Here is a 22635-nt window from a genome sequence, read left to right as displayed (position 1 = left end):
CCAGGGCATAGGGGCAGCAACATGGAGGATAGAAGAACAGCCAGCTCCCTGCTCAAGCAAGCACTGATTACCCGTCCTGATCGATTAGCCCTCCCTGATCGATTAGCCCTCCCTGATCGATCGATTAGCCCTCCCTGATCGATTAGCCCTCCCTGATCGATCGATTAGCCCTCCCTGATCGATTAGCCCTCCCTGATCGATTAGCCCTCCCTGATCGATTAGCCCTCCCTGATCGATTAGCCCTCCCTGATCGATTAGCCCTCCCTGATCGATTAGCCCTCCCTGATCGATTAGCCCTCCCTGATCGATTAGCCCTTCCTAATCAGCTATCGGACACACCCCCACGCTCCAGCTGTAAGCGATATGATTGGCTAGCACTGGGCGGCGTATAAAAGGAGCCTCAGCGCAGAGGGGCGGGATCCTCACTCCTGATCAGCCTTCGGACGGGAGGCAGGGTGGGTCACAAAGCCTCCCTTTGCTGGTTACTCCCTCTGCTCAGGTCAGTGGGTGCGCCACATGCTGGACGTGCTGCTCCTTTTCTGGCTCACTGGTTGTTCTCTCATGGTGGCTGCTGGGCTTCCCGGCTTGTGCTCAGCTGCAGGTGGAGCTGTAGTGTCTCTGCTGCAGGTGGAGCTGTAGTGTCTCTGCTGCTGGTGAGCACCAGGTTCTATGCACTGTATAGCATTTGGCTCCTCCTACAGGGTGGGTGTGGCCTGTGTAGGCTCCTCCTTCTTGTTCACCCCATATATATCATGCCTGCGATCAGGATCGCCCACTAGTACTTGGATAGAGGATGTGTGAGGCCCCTGTAATCTGGGGTTCATTTTTTCTAAGTCTGTGGACACTTGACAACAGTCTCCTTCTGTTGGTAGTGTCATGGCCTCTGTGTTGGCAGCTGAGGTCTGTGGTGCTGTATGGATCCTTGTTTGTGTAGGGGGAGGAAGAAAATTCTCTTGGGGGAAGGGGGGGGGGGTAGGTGGGCTTGTTATAAAGCAGATCCTAATGGAATCTGCTCCAGATTTGGCACCAGCGAATCTAAAGGCTAAAAAAAGACCCTCCAGGGGGTGGTGTTGGGGGGTGATCTATTGGTATGGTCTAATCTGTATTACTGGTGCACATGGACCTTGTAGTCCCACATGGTACCAATGCCTAAAATTTGTTACCTCCATTTTCAGACCAGCCCTTTAGCTTGTGCCGCTTTCCCTCACACAATGAGACACGTACAACTTGCCCCTCGGGCCGCAGCGACTGCTGGCAGCATGGTGAAGCAAGGCGTGGTGAGGGGGCATCCCCATGCTAGGGCTGTTGGAGCGCGTAAGATGCGAATCCCTGAGAGAGAGGTCGCGGTAACCAGATCCAAGGTGGTGAGCGCTCTGAATCTCCAACCTCAGGAGCGCCAGGCTTTCTACAGGCTCCTAGGTAAGAACATTGTACAGCACGTGCACTGGGGGGTTTTGCCTATAATAAAAATAATATATAATCTCTAAAGATCAAAGTATGCGCCACTTATCGCATGGTGTGTAGGTTCCTCTAACTATTTAAGCCATGTTTAATGGCTTGTGTGGCCATTATTGGGTGTAATTATTTTGGCACTGGTCCTCCAGGGTGCAATGACTATTAGCTTTATTGGGCCCTAAGGATAAATCCTTGTCGCATGTACACTAATGACTTTGTAGTTGTTAAAGGGAACCTGTCAGCAGGTTTTTGCTATGTAAGCAGAGAACTACATGATGTAGGAGCTCATCTGTACATGTGCTATTATTTACTTAAAGTTTAGGATTTATTACCCTGTGATTAACATTGCAGGACTAGCTGGCATGTGCAGAGTAGTCCGACACCCCCTGCTGTGCTGGACACCTCACTGTCAATGTACAATCTCTGGTAGAGTTTAGTGTATAATGCATAGCTACCTGCTTAAAACTCTATTCATTGTGTAATACCAGCTGCAGCCAGTAATCTGTGATACATCATTGGGATTCAGGATCTCTTTGCCTGTTATGTTGCTGTCAGATGAGATGGCAAAAACCTGCTGCCAGATTCCCTGAGAACGGTGTACAGTGCAAGATGGTAGTGACTCAGGTAGCCCAACGGTTACTGGCTGTACTGGATGGTGGGGAGACTATCTGCAGCATAAGGTTTTATAGCAATCTGCAAGATTGAAGCAATCGCTATCCTGTAATCTAGAGATGTGTTAAAGGGAATCTGTCACCAGGTTTTTTGCCACCTGAGCAGCATAATGTAGGGGCAGAGATCCTGACTCCAGTGATGTGTCACTTACTGGACTGATCAGTGTAGTTTTGATTAAATCACTGTTTATTCAGATTATCATTAGAGCAGGTTGTTTAGCATGATCATGAGCGCTGTAGAACTGCTAGATCTGCAGCAGAGAAAACAGTGTTTTTTTTTGTTTTTTTTTTTCTTATCAATGACACTAAGCAGCCCAGTAAGTGACACATCCCTGGAATCAGGGTCTCTGCCCATACGATATGCTGCAAACACCTGGTGACCGATTCCCATTAAATTGGGGGTGCATAACTTTTTTTTTTTATTTTTTTTTTTTTTATTTTATTTTTTTCCTCCAATGAAACAAACTGTCTCAGATGGGAATCACCTACTCATAGGGTTTAGTATAACTTCTGCTTATAGGGGGTTCCTGCTCCCCCATACTTGGTACTGTGTAGCCACCTTACCTCCTACAGCCATAAAAGTAAACTGGCTGTACCGTAATATGGTCTAATCACCACAAGGGATAACTAGGCTATGTTCACACTACCCTTTTTTTTTTTTATATTTTTTTTTTTGTTTTTGCAAATTAATGCAGCTCTCCACATTACAGGTTTGTTTTCTTTTGTTTATCTGCCAAGAGCAGGTTTTGGCTGCAGAAAACAGAAAAAAAAATGCAACGTGTGAACATGGCCTTGGGATAGATGCCCGGTACTGCTGAGAGCTGTATACACTTTTTTTTTTTTTTTTTTTTTTTTTTCCTCCCGCTCTCCCCCAACCCCCCCCCCCCATCATTCATAGAATAGGTGTCAGACACTGCTCTAAGGCTACTTTCACACATCCGGCTTGAGCACTGCGGCTCAATCCGGCTGTGCAAGCTATGCAACGGATGCGGTGAAAACACCGCATCCTTTGCATAAGTTTTTTTCCCATGCGGCCCGCCCGGTTTTTGCCGCTTGCGGCATGCTACTGAGCATGCGCAGTGGCAAAAACCGCATGCGGCGGCCGGATGCGGTATTTGCCGCATCGCGCTGCATCCGGCCGCCATAGGCATGCATTGAGAGATGCGCCGCATCGGCCGAATGCGGCGCGATGCGGTTTTTTTTGCCGCACGAAAAAACGTGCCAGGCAACGTTCCATCCGGCCGCCGCATCGGCTAAATCTGCCGCATGCGGCAAAAACCGGATGGAACGCAAGGCCATGCGGCACAATGCGGCACTAATTAAAGTCTATGCAGGAAAATCGCAACCGGCAGTAAAAAGAACTGGTTGCGATTTTCCTGCAAAGTGCCGGATTGTGCCGCAGAAGAAAAACCGGAGGTGTGAAAGTACCCTAATTGTCTGTTGTGGTGACTAGGCCATATGACTATAGAGCCAGTTTACTTCTATGGTGGCCATTAATATTAGTTCAGAGCCAGCAGGACCTGGGACAGTCTCACTTTCTTTGCCAGCTGCTGTCATTATCGGGCATGATGTGTTTTGCATCTCCAGGAAGAAGCTTGTACCCACTTGGCTTATAAGCTCTGCCAAGGTTTGCATTACTGGCGGCTATCTAAAGTTATGCCTAGATTTGCTACATTGCAGTAAAAGTTTACAAAGATTTCTAAAAATCAGATTACTGTAGGTCTTGGGCAGATGGTCTCCTGGCGTCCCGCCCTTGGAGCTCATCACTCTTGGGTATAGTAACACAGCAGCATTTACTGGGCTGGATTTAGGCTGCAATGCTGTGGCCTGACCTGTACTAAGACACCATGGGTACATTACTCTTTAAGGTGGTGTCACACACGGCGACGGCAACAACGATGTTGCTGCTACATCACCATTTTCTGTGACGTAGCAGCGATGTCGCGGTGTGACATCCAGCAACGACCTGGCCCCTGCTGTGAGGTCGCCGGTCGTTGCTGAATGTCCAGCTTCATTTTTTTTTTTTTTGCTCGTCTCTCTCCTGCTGTGAAGCACACATCGCTGTGTGTGACAGCGACGAAATGAAGCGAGCAGGAGCCGGCGTCTGGCAGCTGCGGTAAGCTGTAACCAAGATAAACATCGGGTAACCAAGGGAAGCCCTTTCCTTGGTTACCCGATATTTTTACCTTAATTACCAGCGTCTGCCGCTCTCACGCTGCCAGTGCTGGCTCCCTGCACTCCTAGCCAGAGTACACATCGGGTAAATAAGCAAGGGTTTGCTTATTAATCCGATGTGTACTTTGGCTAGGAGTGCAGGGAGCCAGCTCTAAGCGGTCGGCGCTGGTAACCAATGTAAATATCTGGTAACCAAGCCCTTGGTTACCCGATATTTACCTTAGTTACCAAGCGCAGCATCGCTTCCACGCGTCGCTGGGGGCTGGTCACTGGTAAGATCTGCCTGTTTGACAGCTCACCAGCGACCATGTAATGACGCAGCAGCAGCGATCCTGATAAGGTCAGGTCGCCCGTCGTGATCGCTGCTGCGTCGCTATGTGTGAACCCAGCATTAGTTTAGACTTGTGACCTGAACATGGACTGTAAAATAGAATGTGAGCAAGGATGATTGACCTTAGGGAGATCAACATCCACCACTGCGGAGACACGATCACGTGTTTCTCAACGCAGTGATTCTAGAGCAATGCCCAATGGGAAATATTCAAAGCAAGAAGGCCTGCGGAGACACCATCACATGTTTCTCAACGCTGGCAGGTAACTAGCCAGGTCTTTCACTGGGAAGGAACAACCACGGGAAGGGCAGTCTCCAGTCAAGGAGACCACTCTGCTCTAGAATCACTGCGTTGAGAAACACGTGATGGTGTCTCCACAGTGGTGGATGTTGATCTTCCTAAGGTCAACAATCCTTGCTCACATAGTCTTTTACTAGGCAATGTCCCACTAGCCAGATTCCTACTCCACACTGATGAGGGGCAAATACCCCGAAACGGCTGTCTGTGGATGGATACAATGTTTGGTATAGGCGGTTTCCTTGACTGGAGACTGCCCTTCCCGTGGTTGTTCCTTCCCGGTGAAAGACCTGGCTAGTTTCCTGCCAGCATTGAGAAACATGTGATGGTGTCTCCGCGGCATTCTTGCTGTAAAATAGAATGTGGCAGAATTCTCAGTGCACCTAATGTGTTTTTTTTTTTTTTATATATATACAGAAAATGAGCTGATACAACAGTTCCTGTCTATGGACGCCTGTTTAAGAATCTCAGACAAGGTTGGTGTGCGTGTCGTGTTGTAATCACTTGTAGTGCCTAAGATTACTAGTATCTGTGTTTTCATTGGATGTTAGTGCAGTTACAGGATTACCCTGGTTGTTTAACCTTTGGAACAAGTCGGGGATGTCCTGATGGTGAATGTGGCTGCTTTGTAACAAGTTGGTGCAACAGTATTAAATGGACCACAACAAGATTAGACTTTAATGCATTGCAGAGAAGACCCAGGTGGACCTATCTAGGCTGCACAAGATAAGCTCTCCTACAGAGCATTCATCCAGTCACCATGGCTTGAGATCACTGGCTAAGCTCAATCATCCCATGTAACCATGTTGGTGTTTGTGCAAATGCTAATTTGTCAGCTTTTCTAGTCTCTTTGCACAAAATTCTTCATCTGGAGAACGTGGTGCAACATACATACTGTATTGGGACAGAAGACTTGAATTAAAGAGAACGTGTCACCAGATTTTTCCCTATGAAACTAAAAATATCACCTTCTGCAGCTCCTGGGCTTCATTCTATGAAGGTGCACCTTGTGCCCTGACTCTCCTTGCAGACCCCAAAAATAACTTTATAAAACCTGACCATTAGGTATGCTAATCACCTGTGTGGCTCAGATGGGCAGGCTCATTTTCATCTCCTGTCCCTCGTCACCTTCTTCGCTATCCTCCTTTCATGATTGACTTGATGCCGCCGTCATCATGTACGCTGCTCGGCCAAATCTTGCATCTATGCAGTCATTCCCCCGACTCACGCAGTTCGCCCTTGCTGGTGCAGTGTTTGCGCATGCGCAAGATTATGATCGGCTACAAGGATAATGCAGGGGACTTCATGCGTATTGCCGACCATAATCTTGGGCACGCGCAAACACCACACCAAGATTTGGCCGAACAGCGCGCATGATGATGGCATGTGAATCATGAAAGGAGGATGGCAAATAAGGCCAGAAGGAGGGACAAGAGACTAAAATGAGCACACCCATCTGAGCCCCACAGGTAATTGGCATACTGCACGGTTAGGTTTTATAAAGTTATTTTGGGGGTCTGCAAGGGGAGTCCAAGCCAAGTTGCACCTTCATAAAATGCAGCCCAGGAGCTGCAGAAGGTGACACTTTTGGTTTCATAGTGAAGAACATGGTGACAGGTTCCCTTTAACAGGTTAAATGAACTGTTCAGAGGTTGTCCAGGCTTGGGGCATAAGTCTGCAAACTTTAAAATCTACTGTGTGGTCATGATTTTCCAGTGCCAGGAGTTGGTGGTCATGTGACTGCAGGTAAAAGGTTTGCAAATTCCCAGCCACACTCCAACTAGACATGCCAATTCACTTGTATGGAGCATTTCCACACATCGAGTCAGCAAATTTTATACTTGTGGTCATGTGCTGACCTGCTCCTAGTACATCCTGACAGTGTGAGCACTGCTGTGAGGATTCAAAAGTATGCAGTTGTCGCGGGCGGGGAGGGGACGCTGCGCTCACCCACTGCTCGGGTCCGGCTGCTGCTCGCTTGGTGGCTCGAGCGGTGGGCCGGATCCCAGGGACTCGAGCAGCGCTCCTCGCCCGTGAGTGAAAGGGGGTGGTTTGGTTTAGGGATATTGCCCGTGATGCCACCCACGGTTCGTGGTGAGGTTGGGACACCACCGCTGCTCTGTACGGGGATCCCGGGAGCGTTGGCAGGGAGCAGCTGAGATGTTTTCTCCCCTCCGTGGGTAGGGTTTTTGGTGGGCCCGGTGGTGGTCGGAAGGTGGGTTGCGGGGCCTGGCCGGGTGCAGGGTCGCAGGGCAGTGCCAGACTGCACGGTGGTACTTACTCAGCCAGTAACGCACACGGAGTCTCTGGTTAAACAAACGGCTGGATGGACGAGTCCCACAGACTGCTGCGGCGGTCACTCCCGGTAGGTTGGCAGTAACTGGCTCTCCCTGCACCGGTGTTCTGTTCTCGGCCCCAATAGCTTCCCACTGATAGCCCGCTCCCCAGCGGTATGTTAGCTAAGGGAGCCCTTCCTTTGCCCGCAAGCTCTGGCCCTGGGAGCTTTAGCTCTGGTGGTAGCTTTATCTCCCTCACGGTTTGGACGGTTGCCTTTAGTCGGGTCTTTACTGCTGGGAAACCCCGGAGGTTCCCGTCGCTGAGTGATTTGACCGGTTTTATGGCGACTCCTAGCCTGGTCGGGGTCCGTAGGCCCTGCCGGATGGTGCTGGCCTCTCTTCGCTCCCCGATCCGGTACCGGCGGGCCACCGCCCGTCCCCGGTACTTACGGTTGTACGTCAATCGGCCTCTCCTGCAGACGGTCACCACCGTCTGCCAACCTTGCTGTCAGGTGCCCGGGCTACGTACCCGGACACGGCCAGTCAGTTCCTCCACTACTACTCCTCCTCACTCTACAACTCCTAAGACTGATCTGTCTTCCTTTTCCCGCCTCCAGGACGGTGAACTCCTCGGTGGGTGGAGCCAACCGCCTGGCTCCACCCCCTGGTGTGGACATCAGCCCCTGGAGGGAGGCAACAAGGATTTGTCTGACCTTGATGTTCCTAACCGGGGTGTACGGTGTGTTGTTGCAGTACCTGTGACGTCCTGGCTTGTCCAGGGCGCCGCACTCATTCACACCACCAGTTTCTGACTGCAGTACCCAGCTACAGGTCTCCGGACACACAGATGGGTATAAATGAGGCTGTGACTCGGGAGACCTGTGGCTGGGTGTTTCAGTACAAATGGTGAAAAACAATGTGCACTTAGCCTTACCTTCAACAAATACAGTATGTCCATACTGAAGAGTTCATCAGCGGCTAAGATGGTAAGGAAATGTTGGATAACTCTTAATTTCCTTACAAACTGAGCTGTACAGAACATTACAGCTACTGACAACTGTGGGTCGGATTTGACATGTTGACACTTTTGCTTTTCTATCCACAGTATCTTCTTGCGATGGTTTTGGTGTATTTTAAACGTGCGGCCCTTTACACCAGTGAATATTCCACCATGAACTTCTTTGTTGCTCTGTAAGTAATCCTTATTGTGCACGCTGCAGCCAATCACCGTCCAGATCTATGTAACTTATGGCTTGCAAATCTACATGGTCATGGTCAGTGCTGTAGTCGCTCGGCCACACCAATCAAACTACCACTTTAAAGGCAACCTGTCAGACATTTTGCACTAAACCTAAAAGATTCCCCCTCTGCAGCTCCTGGGCTGCATTCTAGCAATGTTCCTGCTTATGTGCCCCCCTTTCTGACCAAAATAAAGACTTTGTAAAGTGGTACACTTTTTGTATTCAGATATTGATAATGGTACACACAGGCGGGCTCTCTGGTGGCCGTTAGTCGGCCTCCCTGTTGCTTTAGGCCGTCCCATCGTGCAATTTCACAGGTGACGTAAGCTGGCCAGCGCTTGCACAGAACGGTGGAGGCGGCGGTGAAAGCGCGACCACGAGATTATGGGTGGGTACTTGCTGATGAAAGTCACAGCGCCGCCCATAATCTCACGCATGCGCTACGTCACCAGCGGTCACACTGCAGTCCCACGAGAGTGGCACGGCGCATGCGCGAGATTATGGACGCCCATAATCTCGCGCATGCGCCGTGCCACTCTAGCAGGACTGTGCAATGTGCACAGTGTGAACACTGGTGACGTGTTGCGCATGCGCGAGATTATGGGCGGCGCTGTGACTTTCATCAGGTACCTGCCCATAATCTCATGGTCACGCTTTCACTGCTGCCTCAACCGTTCTGCGCAAGCACTGGTCAGCTTACCTCACGTCACCTCTTTGAAATTGCGCGATGGGGGACGGCCTAAAGCGACAGGGAGGCCGACTTATGGACACCAGAGAGCCCGCCCCCGTTTACCATTATCAAGATCCGAATACCAAAAGGTACCACTTTACAAAGTCTTTATTTTGGTCAGAAAGGGGGCACAAGAACAGGAACATTGCTAGAATGCAGCCCAGGAGCTGCAGAGGGGGAATCTTAGGTTTAGTGCAAAATTTCTGATCGGTTCCCTTTAAAAAAAAAAAAAAAAACTGCACCTTCCAAATACTTTGTCAGGAAACTTAACCCTTCAGACACAAGGCAGGATTTAATGCTAGATGAAATAAAAAAAAGTGTTTTCAAATGTTTGGATAGATGACAGGGCTCAGAAGGGAAGGAGCGACACTTACATTTTGACAAATTTGGCTGAAATGGATTACGTGCACCATGTTGCATTTGCAGGGCCCCTGAAATGACTAAACTGAACTCCCCACCCCCCACCCATCTAGAAATCTAGAGCCATTAGGGAAGTCATCTAGGGGTGTGTTCAGAATTTTGGCCCTCCTAGATGGTTCACAGATCACTTTAAAGGGAACCTGTCACGTGCAATATGCAGCCAGACCCACAAGCAGTTCTGGATGCATATGTCTAATTCCTGCCTAATTGTCCCTGTATCTAGTAGCATAGATAGAGATCTATAGAAAGTGTTTCTAAAGATCCTTTATCTTATGCTAATGAGCACAGGGACTAGTCACAAGAGCATTATATCCCCAGACTAGCCACCCTCTTGGCATGTTATCACACCCACATGGGTGCACCAGCGGTGTTGTGCATACCTGTGTTCTCTCTTCTGAAGGCCAGGCACTTCCGGTCATGAGTGCTATGAAGCTGGGTGTATGCATCCCGGCTTCAGACAGATCCGCGTGACCAGAATTGCCGGGACAATCAGCTCTGCGGACACGGGTACACGCATCACCACTGGTAATGTTGCATTGACTAGCAAGTTGGTACAGCCCTGTGGGCATGCTAAGAGGGCAGACTATACTAGAGATATATGGTGTGCACTCAGCAATGTAGAGGGGTTTGAGGTGCTAGTCAGTGGACCGAGGTCCAGACTATATGTAAATTCAAAACACTGCACTCTCAATTCAAGACGAGGTAGAAAGACCAACAGATTTGTTTCTTCAATCAAAAATTCTTTTTGTATTTTATTTTGTAAATGATATAAGTGGAAAATAATACAAGTGGAGGGACGTTTCGGCCTAAGTATAGGCCTTCTTCACGCCGTATTACACTCCATAGAAGGGAAGAGCTAGTTTCCAAAGATGAATACTGCAAGTGCAGAGAAAGGAGAGATAGAGGGGAGAGCCGGGTTTTTTTTTTTTTTTGTTTATTTTTTCTATTGGTTACAGAGGGCAAATCCTGGTTGATATATGATCTCAGTGTGAATGCTCTGGAGAGGTTTAATGGGGGTAATCGTAGGATATTTAGAATTGTGATCCCTTGTAGTATTATTGTTTCAGTAGGTGTAGCGATAAGAGGATCAGTCCTAGGTATATTGTCATTAAAGGGAACCTGTCAGCAGAAATTTCGGCTAAAACCTAACAGATTCCCCCTCTGCAGCTCCTGGGCTGCATTCTAGAAAGGTCCCTGTTAGTATTGTGCCCCCTTTCTGACCAAAAAAAGTTTATATAGAGGTACCTTTTTTGGCTTCGGATTCTCTAAATGGGACACGGGGGCGGGCTGCCTGATGGCCGTTATTCTGCCCCCTGGTCCTGTATGCCGCCCCCATCGCTGATTTCCATACTTGTGGACGCCGCCCACTGCTCCAGCCATCCCCGCGCATGCCCAGTGCTCATCTCTCGTGGATGAGCACTGTGCCCAGTGTCACCGCTGGTGACGTGCACGCAGGGTTTAGATTATGGGCGGTGCTGTGATGTTTATTACCAAGCAACCGCCCATAATCGCAGGACCGCGCTTTCCCCCTCAGCCTGCTTCTTTCTGCGCAAGCGCGCTGCTGCTGACCTCACGTCACCTCCTTCCCATCTTGCCCTGAGGCAGGAAATAGATGGGAAGAGCGCGGAGCAGTAACACCGATCAGGAGGAGACGCGGAGAGAAGATTACCGGCGAATACAGTAAAAAAAAGTGACGTGAGGTCAGCAGCAGCGCGCTTGCGCAGAAAGAAGCAGGCTGAGGGGGAAAGCGCGGTCCCGCGATTATGGGCGGTTGCTTGTTAATAAACATCACAGCACCGCCCATAATCTAAACCCTGCGTGCACGTCACCAGCGGTGACACTGGGCACAGTGCTCATCCACGAGAGATGAGCACTGGGTATGCGCGGGGATGGCTGGAGCAGTGGGCGGCATCCACAAGTATGGAAATCAGCGATGGGGGCGGCATACAGGACCAGGGGGCAGAATAACGGCCATCAGGCAGCCCGCCCCCGTGTCCCATTTAGAGAATCCGAAGCCAAAAAGGTACCTACTATATAAACTCTTTTTTTTGGTCAGAAAGGGGGCACAATACTAACAGGGACCTTTCTAGAATGCAGCCCAGGAGCTGCAGAGGGGGAATCTGTTAGGTTTTAGCCGAAATTTCTGCTGACAGGTTCCCTTTAATAGTAGTACCAGTCTGTCCTTATTGGACTCCACGTGGAGTTTTATGGTGTGGTTTCTTATGTGTTAAGTCAAACTTTATAGCTTGTAGTGACTGTTTAATGCCACGTGTTGTAAGGGGTAATTGGCAGAAGAAAATTTGCTACCATCTGTAATATCCTCACTCAAGGGGTATATAGGTGGAAGGGTTAAGGGTCCCTCTGAGCCGTCTTCCCAGACTGTGGCCGATGCAAGAGGGCAGACTAGTCAGAGGGTGTAACACCTTAGCAACTAGTCCCTACACTCATTGGCATATGACATAAGATCTTAGAAAAACTCTCTAAAGGTCTTTATCTATGCTACTGGATGCAGGGATTAGCAATATGCACACCCACTCATGTAACATGCCAGGGCACTACCTCACCCATGGCTACCACACACTGTCTGGGCAGAGTCTAACTGCTGCAGTCAATGCTTGTAGTGTGACCAGCGACTGCAGCACTTCAAAAGCTGTATTTAATGCATTTTGTCCATTTTGTTTGGGCTTTTGATGGAGCTGGGCAACTCCTTTTACTCTACCTTCACTCTTAAAGGGAACTTGTCACCAGGGTTTTGCCACCTAATCTAAGAGTAGCATAACGTAGGGGCAGAGACCCTGATTCCAGAGATGCTACTTTGTGTAAATTTCATTAAATATCAATTGAATCTGCAATAGATTAATTACAGGACTACTTATCCTGCAGCCAGGTAGTCCAACATATTCATGAGCTCTATATAACTGCAAGATCTGCAGCAGAGAACTGATTTTATCAATGACAAACAGCTGAGTAAGTGACCCATCACTTGAATGAGGGTCTCTGTCTCTACATTATGCTGCTCTCAGATAAGAGCAAAAATCTGCTGACAAATTCCCTATTAACTTCTACAACATCTATGAATATACATTGGTTTCCTTACTCTAAATTTAATTTATAATCTCCCCCTGTTCCTAGATATTTGGCCAATGACATGGAGGAAGATGAGGAGGACTATAAATATGAAATCTTTCCATGGGCCCTAGGAGAATCTTGGCGGGAATTATACCCTCAGTTTCTTCGGCTACGGGACAGTTTTTGGGCAAAAATGAACTTCAGAGCTGTTGTGAGTCGGAGATTTTGCGACGAGGTAAATACACTAACATGATGTGCACTTTCATTTAAAAAAAAAAGTTTGTGCTTTTGATTTAGAAACTGTTCCTTTTTTAGGTTATGTCAAAGGATCCCACCCATTGGGCTTGGACCCGTGAGCGCCAGATCCACCATAGTGGGGCACAAAGGAGTTATCTCAGAAATGAGGATGACTTGTTTCCTCGTGGGCCGGGCTTCACCCCTGTCAGCTGTGCACTCTGCCGCAGGATCAGCAGTGCTGGATCTGAAACAGGAACAGACAGCTGTTCTTCACCGGAGCAGGAGACTATTTCTTTCTCTAACGCACGGTGGCCCCAAGACCTTCTCGTGTTGCCTACAGATCATCTGCTGCTGGATCCGGGGTCCACGTTTGACCTCAACAGTAAGTTGTGTAAAGTGTCAGAATGGTGTAAATGTCGCGGGCGGAGGAGGGGACGCTGCGCTCACCCACTGCTCGGGTCCGGCTGCTGCTGCTCTGTGGTGGCTCAAGCGGTGGGCCGGATCCCGGGGACTCGAGCGGCGTTCCTCGCCCATGAGTGAAAGGGGGTGGTTTGGTTTAGGGATATTGTCCGTGACGCCACCCAGGGTTGTGGTGAGGTTGTGACACCACTGCTGCTCTGGACGGGGATCCCGGGAGAGATGACAGGGAGCAGGTTCTTCCCTCCATGGGTAGGGGAGTTGGTTGTCCCGGGGCCCGGTGAGGGGTAGGGAAGGATGTAGGGCGGGTTACAGGGCCTGGTGAGGTGCGGGGGCAGCGCTGTGCCGCACGGCACGGTGGTACTCACTCAGCCAATGATGAATGCAAAGTCTCCAGTAAAACAAACTGCTGGATGGACGGGTCCCACAGACGGCTGCGGTGTTTCTCCTCCCGGCAGGTTGATGGTGACTGCTTTTCCCTGCACCTGTGTAGTGTGTACGGTTCCAATGGCTTCCCATCAGTAACCCACTCCCCAGCTTGGATGGATGCTGAAGGAGCCCCTTTTGCCCGCAGGCTCTGGGAACTGTAGCCTTGGCGGTGACCGTTTCCCTTTACGGTTTGAGCTGTCGCCTTCAATCAGGTCTTGACTGCTGGGAAACCCCAGCTAACGGATTTGACCAATTTTTCAGCAACTCCAAGCCTGGTCGGGGTCTGTAAGACCTGCCGGATGGTGCTGGCTTCTTTGTTCACCGGTCCGGTACCGCCGGGCCACCGCCCATCCACTGTCCTTACGGCTCACTCCAATCGGCCTCTCCTGCAGACGGTCACCACCGTCTGCCAACCTTGCTGTACCGTCCGGGCCACACACCCGGACGCTGTCAGACTTCTCTACCACTTCACTTCCAAACTCTAACTCATTGCCTTCCTTTTCCTTCCTCCAGGACTGTGAACTCCTCGGTGGGCGGGACCAACCGCCTGGACCACCCCCTGTTGTGGGCATCAGCCCCTGGAGGGAGGCAACAAGGATTTTGTGTTTGGCTTCGGTGTGCCTGACCGGGGTGTGGGGTGTGTTGGTGTAGTTCCTGTGACGTCCTGGCTTGTCCAGGGCGCCACAAACAGGAATGAGAAGTGCAGATTTTGTTTACAAAAACTCATGTTTATATAACAAAGTTTAACTAACTTTGTTCTTCAGTGTTTCAGGAGCCATTGGTTGGACTGGAGCCGGGAGGTGCAGCGTTAGACTGGCATCTCTAGCACCTAATGTCTGCACTTTACTCTGAAGTACACTGGAAATAAAGGAGGATGCAAGCACTTATCACTTGGTTTTCACCAGTCTGAGAAGAGACTTGGTTGGGTCAGTGTAATTTAAAGCTCCCTAATTTATTAGCGCTGTGTAAACAGGCTGTGATGTCCGTTTTCTATGTAAATATAATGTAAATGTAGTGTAATTATCTGGGGGTGGTCACTAATAAAGGTCACCAAATACTAAAAATGTGTGGTGTGGCTTCTTTCTTCTTCTGCACATAGGTTTTGTCTTAATGATTTTTACTTCCTCCCACAATTGATCATGTAAAGTGCTAATTGGAAAAACATTTCCACTTTCAAACACTAGGGGGAGCAGCTGCAATTTGTTATGGAAACTTTGTGTAGTGGTAGCTCGCATAACTGCAGTAAACGTAGGTGAGGCTGGGAATGTGACTCCACTCTGCGCCCCCCCCCACCCCTCCCAACTCAGAGTTTGTATGAAGGGTTGCTGATAGGTCTTTAACTTTACCCAGAAAGAAACGAGATGGGATGAAACGTTACACTTATTCCACATACTCTCCACTGATGACAACACACTTCTTACAGAACTTGGAATACCGATGTAAGCCTAGCAAAAAGTATTTCGGTTGTGTCTCAAACCAGGCATCCTTAACAGGCATGGCATAAAAAAAGTGTTATGTTTGGTACCCTTGGTGTTTCTTCAGGTTTGGAAACAGATGATAGTTGGAGGGAGCTAGATCTGGTAAATGAGGTAGGTGGTCAACCAGCTGGAAGCCCAGCTCTGCCAGTTTTGCCATGGTCGCTTGTGCAGTGAGTGTGGAAGCGTTGTCTTGCTGGAACAAGATTCCTTTGGACAGCTTGCCACACCTTTTCGCCTTCAAAGCTGCCTTTTCAATTGGTCCAAAAGTTGAAGGTTATACCTTTTTTACATTGATGGTGGAACCCTTTTGAAGGTAGTCCACTAGCAGCACGCCCTCCTTTATCCCAGAACAGATCACCTTAGTGGCTTTTTTTTTTTTTTTTTTTTTTTTTTTTGCACCCTGAAATGTGGATGAGGAGAACCACACTGCCTCTACTCTTCTGACTGCTCCTTGTTTTCAGGTTCTTAGCCCCTTAATAAAAAAAAAAGTAGAAAAGCCCCAATAATCCCTGGAATTGTCCCAATTAACAAAACTGCACAGTATTTGTACAATGTTGGCTTTAAAGCAGAGTGGACCTATCACATTAAGGCGATGTTCAGATTGTGTTTTTGCTACATGACAGTTTCTCCGTCAGGACTTTATGAAGCCTTGAAAAATGGGATTCTAGCACAAGTGATGGGGGTCAGCAGGCTAAGTCACTTTGTAGTTTGTCTAACCTCATTTTTGGCAGCATCCATCTTGATGTGTGCATAGAGCATGGTCGAGGATTGGACTTTTGTGCCCACCTCAAAGGTAGACACTGTCAAGACTGAGGCCAAATAGTGTCTAAGCCACAAACATCTTTATAATGAGAATGTGGCGGGCGCTCTACCATCCGGTATGACAGTGTGTGGATACAGTTCATGCTTAACTCCCAGTGTTTCCTTATCAGGTAACATTATCAGACTGCAGACTAAACAGGAACCACAGTACTGATGAGAAATAGTCAGCATCATAAATCATTTACATCCAGGTACCTTATAGATGACACTGTCTCTGATCCGAGTCATTCTTTTTCTTTATCTTGTACAGACGCCAGGATGACTTTTCACATTCACAGCTCATCTCTGCAGAATTCCGTCTTCACTTTTCTGCAGCACATCTTGGCACAATACCCTTAAATAGCAGAATTATTGTACTCCTATATAAAAATCTGCTCTTCACTGTGTGCCTGAGTAAATGCAGTAATTATCTCACTCTAGTCTCTGCACAAAATGAGGCATGCACTGTCCTCTGCACTGTCCTCTGCATACGGCAGGGTTCCCCAACTCCAGTCCTCGAGGGACGCCAACAGTGCATGTTTTCAGGATTTCCTTAGCATTGCATGGGTGTTGGAATCATCAACTGCAGGTGATTAAATTATCGCATGTGCAATACTTATGAAATCCTGAAAACATGCACTGTTGGTGGCCCTTGAGGACTGGAATTGGGGACCCATGCCATAAGGTCTCCTCACTAACTCCACTCATTCCCCATACTGTGTCTGCGCCCATTCTGCCAATTTGCTCCCCATACTGTGTTCTCAAAATTACTCCTGTGCTCACATACCGTACTGAAATACTCCATATTGTGTCCCCAAAATTTTTCCCCATACTGTATTCATATGCACTCTCCACCCCGCTTCTCATACTATGTCTGTATATATTACCCCTTCACCCTCTCTCTCCCCATGCTGTCTGTATACATTCATTCTTGCTTCCCATACTGTGTCCAAATGCATCCCACTCTCCTCACATTGTGTTGAAATATATAAATCTCCCTTCCCCCATCCTCACCTATCCCCATACTGTGTGTCCATATATACATTCTCCTTTCCCATCCTTTCTGCATACAGTGGCCACATATACCTTCCTCCTCTCACCTTCTCCCACATACATGTGTCCCTATATACTTCCCACACTAGAAAATGGAGGGCACCCATTTCACCCCAGGGATCACCTCGCCACAATAAACATGAGGCTGGCAGGAAAAGGTTGTGTCAAAAAACAAGGACTCGCCATATAAGTAGTGCGTATAACAAAAATTTTATTACAACAGTCAAAAAATACAAAAATTGTAGTAGACTATTTCAACATTTACAAAACCCATGTATAGACTGCTAATGGTCTGAACACTCGATTGCATTTTTATAATCACATCACCAGAATAACAGCTGAAAAAATTAATAAACTTCCAGCATTATAAATAATAAAGACCTACAATGCTGAACAGTGATGGTGTGTTCTCATAATACACATACTAAACCCTAGAAATCGCTATGCTGGATCAGGTAAACCCTGCCATACTCCCCAGTTAGCAGTCAAGGCTGAAATAAAACCCAAACCGCACTATAGTAAGGTTCAAACCATAGATGACAAATGCATAGTGTGTAAGACAGAATAGCACTGGGCACACATGGCTGTAACTGAAGATGGAGCTAAAGGAACTAGAGAAAAAAAAATGAAACAACCTGCGCAATGACAAAGACTTGCATATTTTAACCCTTGAGCCACTTTTGTGGCGCTGGAACTGCATCTGCCCCTATTCACCAGCAGCTTGTACTATTTCCACAGCATGTCTTGATCAATGCGCAGGTTATTGTTTGGTGTTGTTTTTTTTTTATTGTTTTTCTTTCTAGTTCCTTTTTGACTCTTCAGTGTCTTCAGCTCACACTGGAGCCACCGTTGTTTGCCGCCTAGGCAGGCTACGGCACCAACGAATGAGTTCAGCAATGTGATCAGCTGACCTCATCACATGGTTGTTACTCTGACCTGGAAGTGCCGGCGGTCACCGCTTTGAGTACAATTGATCAGTGGGAGCCGGTGCCAGCACTTTCTGAGTGCTGCAGGGCGGGCGGCAGGCCAGGCGGGCCCAGCATCTGTTAAATGTTTCATACAGATTATAATGGGGGCAATTTAATTTTCGGAGCATGGGCCCCCTGGAGCTTCGGGCCCCGGGCGGTAGCCCAGATTGCCCTCATTATAATCTGCCTCTGAGTGCCATATAAAAGGTTGGTACATAAAACGAGAATAAGGGAAAATATGTGTAACTGGGTTAAGACCTGGCTCATTGATAGGAAACAAAGGGTTGCTAATAATGGAATATACTCAGACTGGGTCACAGCTAATAGTGGGGTACCACAGCGGTCAGTATTGGGCCCTCTTGTTTATAACATTTTAGAGTAGAATTTCAATATTTGCAGATTATCCTAAATTATGCAAAATAATCAATATAGAGGATAATTTAATATTGCAGGGGGATTTGTGTAAGCTGGAGGCTTGAACTGAGAAATGACAATTGAAGTTTAATGTGCATAAGTGTAAGGTCATACACTTGGGCAGAGGAAATCAAATGTATAACAATGTATACCTCAATTATAAAACACTGGGAAAAACTCACTGAAAAAGACTTGGGTGGATGGGAAACAACTGTAGTGACCAGTGTCAGGCAGCTGCTGCCAAGGCTACTAAAATAATGGGAAACATTAAAAGAGGCATAGATGGTTGTGACAAGAACATGTTCTTTCTCCTATATAAGGGCTCACTCAGACTTGCGCTATTTTGACGTAAACGGAATCCGTCACTAATGTAGTACAGTTCATTTATTTACAGTGGAAGCGCAACATCGTGTGGACACAAGCGGGTACTGCATGACACACGCGCCACAGTAACGCGCTTCCACTGTAAATAAATGAACTGTACTACATTAGTGACGGATTCCGTTTACGTCAAAATAGCGCAAGTGTGAAACTAGCCTAAATCACTAGTGCAAGCACACTTAGAATACTGAGTACAATTTTGGTCTCCGATGTATAAGGACAGAGCTGAACTAGAGCGGGTGCAGAGAAGATCAACCAAGGCTATTAAAGGAATGAGGGGAAAGCAGGACCAAGACAGGTTATTAAACTTGAGGTTATTTAGCTTGGAAAAACGAAGGCTTAGGGGCGATCTTATTACAGTACAAATATGAGGAGACAGTACAGAGCTCTCTCATCTTTTTACACCTAGGCCTGCAACAGGGACAAGGGGGCATCCACTACGGTTAGAGGAAAGGAGGTTTAATCAGACTCAGATTCTTTACTGTAAGAGCAGTGAGGCTATGGAACTCTCTACCACATAATGGTTGAGTAATTACTAAAATTTAAGAGTCCTGGATGCCTTTCTTGAAAGAATATATTACAGGTTTTGTGCACTAGATTCTGTAATGGGGCACTCATCCAGGGAACTAGTCTGATTGCCGTAAGTGGAGTCAGGAAGGAATTTGTCCACTAATGTGAAGCTTACTGTCCTGTCTGTCACATGGGTTTTTTTTATTACTTCCTCTGGATCGACATGTTGGGCTAGGAGTTGAACTCGATGGACTTAAGTCTCCCTTCTACCTTTTAAAACTATGAATCTATTACATTATGAATATGGGTCCAGTCCCAGAATTAGCAAGACCAATGGCAAAAAGATCGGTGGTTAGTAGTGAAGAGCGGATTCGCAGATAACAGGGATCAGCTGATCCCAGTGATCCAGTTTCTAAAAGCCGGTTCCAGGCTAGGTTCTGGACCCCATATAAGTCTATGGGGACTAGAATCTGGAGAGTAAAAATGGTGGTAGAGGAGATAGGGGAATAGGAGCAAGTGCGCGATACTTACAGGCTACAGCATGGCTGTATTCATTTCCTGGGCTGCTAATTACTTCTCATCCATATGCACTGCTTTCCCCACCCACCGGCACCTGTTATTGGTTCCAGTTAAGTGTGTCCCCCACCCTGAGTGGCAGCATGTCAGCTGAATCCAACCAATCACAGGTGCCAGGAAGGCCGTTGGGCGGGGAATACAGTGCAACTGTCTGCGGGTCAGTGTCGTGGTATGCAAATAAGCAAATAAATAATACAATTGCCAGAGGGTCCACCCGTATTATGATACCCAGCACAGATAAAGCTCACGGCTGCAGCTGTGTACTTAACTTGGCTGTGTATCAAAATAGGAGGAACTGCATGCGGCTGTGTTTTTTTTTTTTTTTTTTATTTTTTATTTAAATAATTAAAAAAATTGTCATGTAGTCCCCTCAAATTACATACCCAGCCATGATAAAGGCCAACAGCTGGGGCTGGTATTCTCAGCCTGTGGAGTCCTATGGTTATTAGGCTGCACCCCTTCTAAGAATAGCAACCTACAATACATAAATCTGATCGAGACCATTGTGATGATAAAAAATAGATTTTATTAAATATAATATTTAAAAAATATTTTACTATGAAAATCAGCAGGGGTTCCAACACGGGCTCCACCTTACAAAACCAATATATTATCTATATCTGTTATTTTTATAATACTATACATAAAATTCACAGTGAAAAATTATCACCACATAATGTTTACAATAAAAATACCAATATTTTTTTGGTTTAAAAGTAGAAAATCAAACATATAGGGTCAGGTCCACAAATTCATGCTATAGGCATATATATATATATATATATATATATATATATATATATATATATATATATATACACACAGTCTATATATCTATATCAAAATGATGTACCATGTGTGTTTCTGTATATGTATGTATGTGTATATGTGTGTGTGTATATATATATATATATATATATATATATATATACATACACACAGCCTTGCAATATTAATAGACATATATGCAAAAATATATATGTATGCCCAATAGACTATAAAAGTTATATATTCAGATATTAAAGTTATATAGAGTATAGCATGGATAAATTGCCAAATACCCCACAAACAGATTTGAGCAGATGATTGAAGTGCGCTCTGTTGTCAGCATGTGATAATACCAGCAGATAACAAAGGCATACATACCAATAAATTACAAAACCTATAATACTGATCATATCATGAAAGAAGTGAGAAGTGGCTGAGGGGGGAGAGCAATGAAGAAATCATTTTTAAATGAAAGAAGTGACTTATTTTCTTATTTTTTTTCCTATTTCACCAGGGACGGATCCAGATCAATACCTGGAATCCCAGGCCTGTATTGAAACCCAGCGGGTCCGGACTTTTACAGTCTGGGTCCGCCCATCACTATTAGTGATGGGAAGAGCTTTGATGTTATAGTATGTTAGGTTTTTCATGTATTCTTTTGTATATTTTTACACCTCTATATATCTGTATAAAAAGAATGTATTATAAAATAAAAAACAGCACTAGAAGCCGCCATGACCATTTCTTTCAAATCTCTGGATGGTAAACTATCAGCCATGATGCCCACATCGCAGTGTATAGGGCAGAGCAGGTCCATGCGCCGCTGCTTGGCAGGAGCCACCTGAGGTTCCGTCACAGCCGACAACACCTGCACACGACCAACTGCTGTTTACTTTCAATCGTCGACGGAGATGATTAGACTGAAGTCTGTGCATTGGAAGATATGTCTGAGAATGGCGTCCACTGGACATGGAGAAGAGGAAGGAGATACTACTGGATTCAAGAAGATCTCAAAGAAGAGGAGGGAGGACAAAGACAATGGATTGGAGGATGAACAGCCAACACGTGGATGCAGCGGAGACCCCGGAACATCCAGCCCCTACCCCAGGCTTGACATGAGCCACTTCAATGTCCAAAAAATCTTGGGTAGGGGCAGCTTTGGCAAAGTGAGTATACATTTTTCTTTATAAAACTATATTTGCCATTTTTTTTAAAAAATGTTTTTATTAATTTTAATAACAATAACAATCAAATAATCTCTCCGTACAATATAGCTGTGTTATACTAATAAATTACAGATATTAAATCCTCTCAACTCCCAACACCTCTCCCGACCTCGCCCCCCCCCTTCCTCTGCGTGTGCGCTCTTCAAACTTAGATCTTTACGGTATTGGGTTGTGCCGTCTGATGACTTCCAATAGGTACCATGAGATATTTTCAAATTGCGATTTAAGACTATTCTTAGGCGGGCTTTGCACACTACGACATCGCAGGTGCGATGTCGGTGGGGTCAAATTGAAAATGACGCACTTCCGGAATCGCATGCGACATCGTAGTGTGTAGAGGCTCGATGATACGATTAACGAGCGCAAAAGCGTCGTAATCGTATCATCGGTGCAGCGTCGGCGTAATCCATGATTACGCTGACGCGACAGTCCGATGTCGTTCCTCGCTCCTGCGGCAGCACACATCGCTGTGTGTGAAGCCGCAGGAGTGAGGAACATCTCCTACCGGCGTCACTGCGGCTTCCGTAGGATATGCGGAAGGAAGGAGATGGGCGGGATGTTTACATCCCACTCATCTCCGCCCCTCCGTTCCGATTGGCCGCCCGGCGTGTGACATCGCTATGACGCCGCACGACCCGCCCCCTTAACAAGGAGGCGGGTCGCCGGCCAGAGCGACGGTCGCAGGACAGGTGAGTCCATGTGAAGCTGCCG

General features: G+C 47.1%; 1 protein-coding gene across 1 annotated transcript; it reads left to right on the top strand.

Annotated features, from left to right (window-relative positions):
- Nucleotides 1-1181: 1181 nt before the first annotated feature.
- On the top strand, nt 1182-14774 carry SPDYC (speedy/RINGO cell cycle regulator family member C). Its single transcript, XM_075326196.1, has 6 exons — nt 1182-1419; nt 5348-5406; nt 8312-8397; nt 12730-12901; nt 12982-13285; nt 14514-14774. The coding sequence occupies exons 1-6, from the start codon at nt 1212-1214 to the stop codon at nt 14573-14575; spliced, it is 891 nt and encodes a 296-aa protein (XP_075182311.1). The 5' UTR covers nt 1182-1211; the 3' UTR covers nt 14576-14774.
- Nucleotides 14775-22635: the final 7861 nt, after the last annotated feature.

Source organism: Anomaloglossus baeobatrachus, chromosome 10 (assembly GCF_048569485.1).
Source record: "Anomaloglossus baeobatrachus isolate aAnoBae1 chromosome 10, aAnoBae1.hap1, whole genome shotgun sequence".
In the NCBI taxonomy this organism is placed as follows: Eukaryota; Metazoa; Chordata; class Amphibia; order Anura; family Aromobatidae; genus Anomaloglossus; species Anomaloglossus baeobatrachus.
The sequence above is the reverse complement of the archived record's forward strand: the minus strand, read 5'-3'. Positions and strand labels throughout refer to the sequence as shown.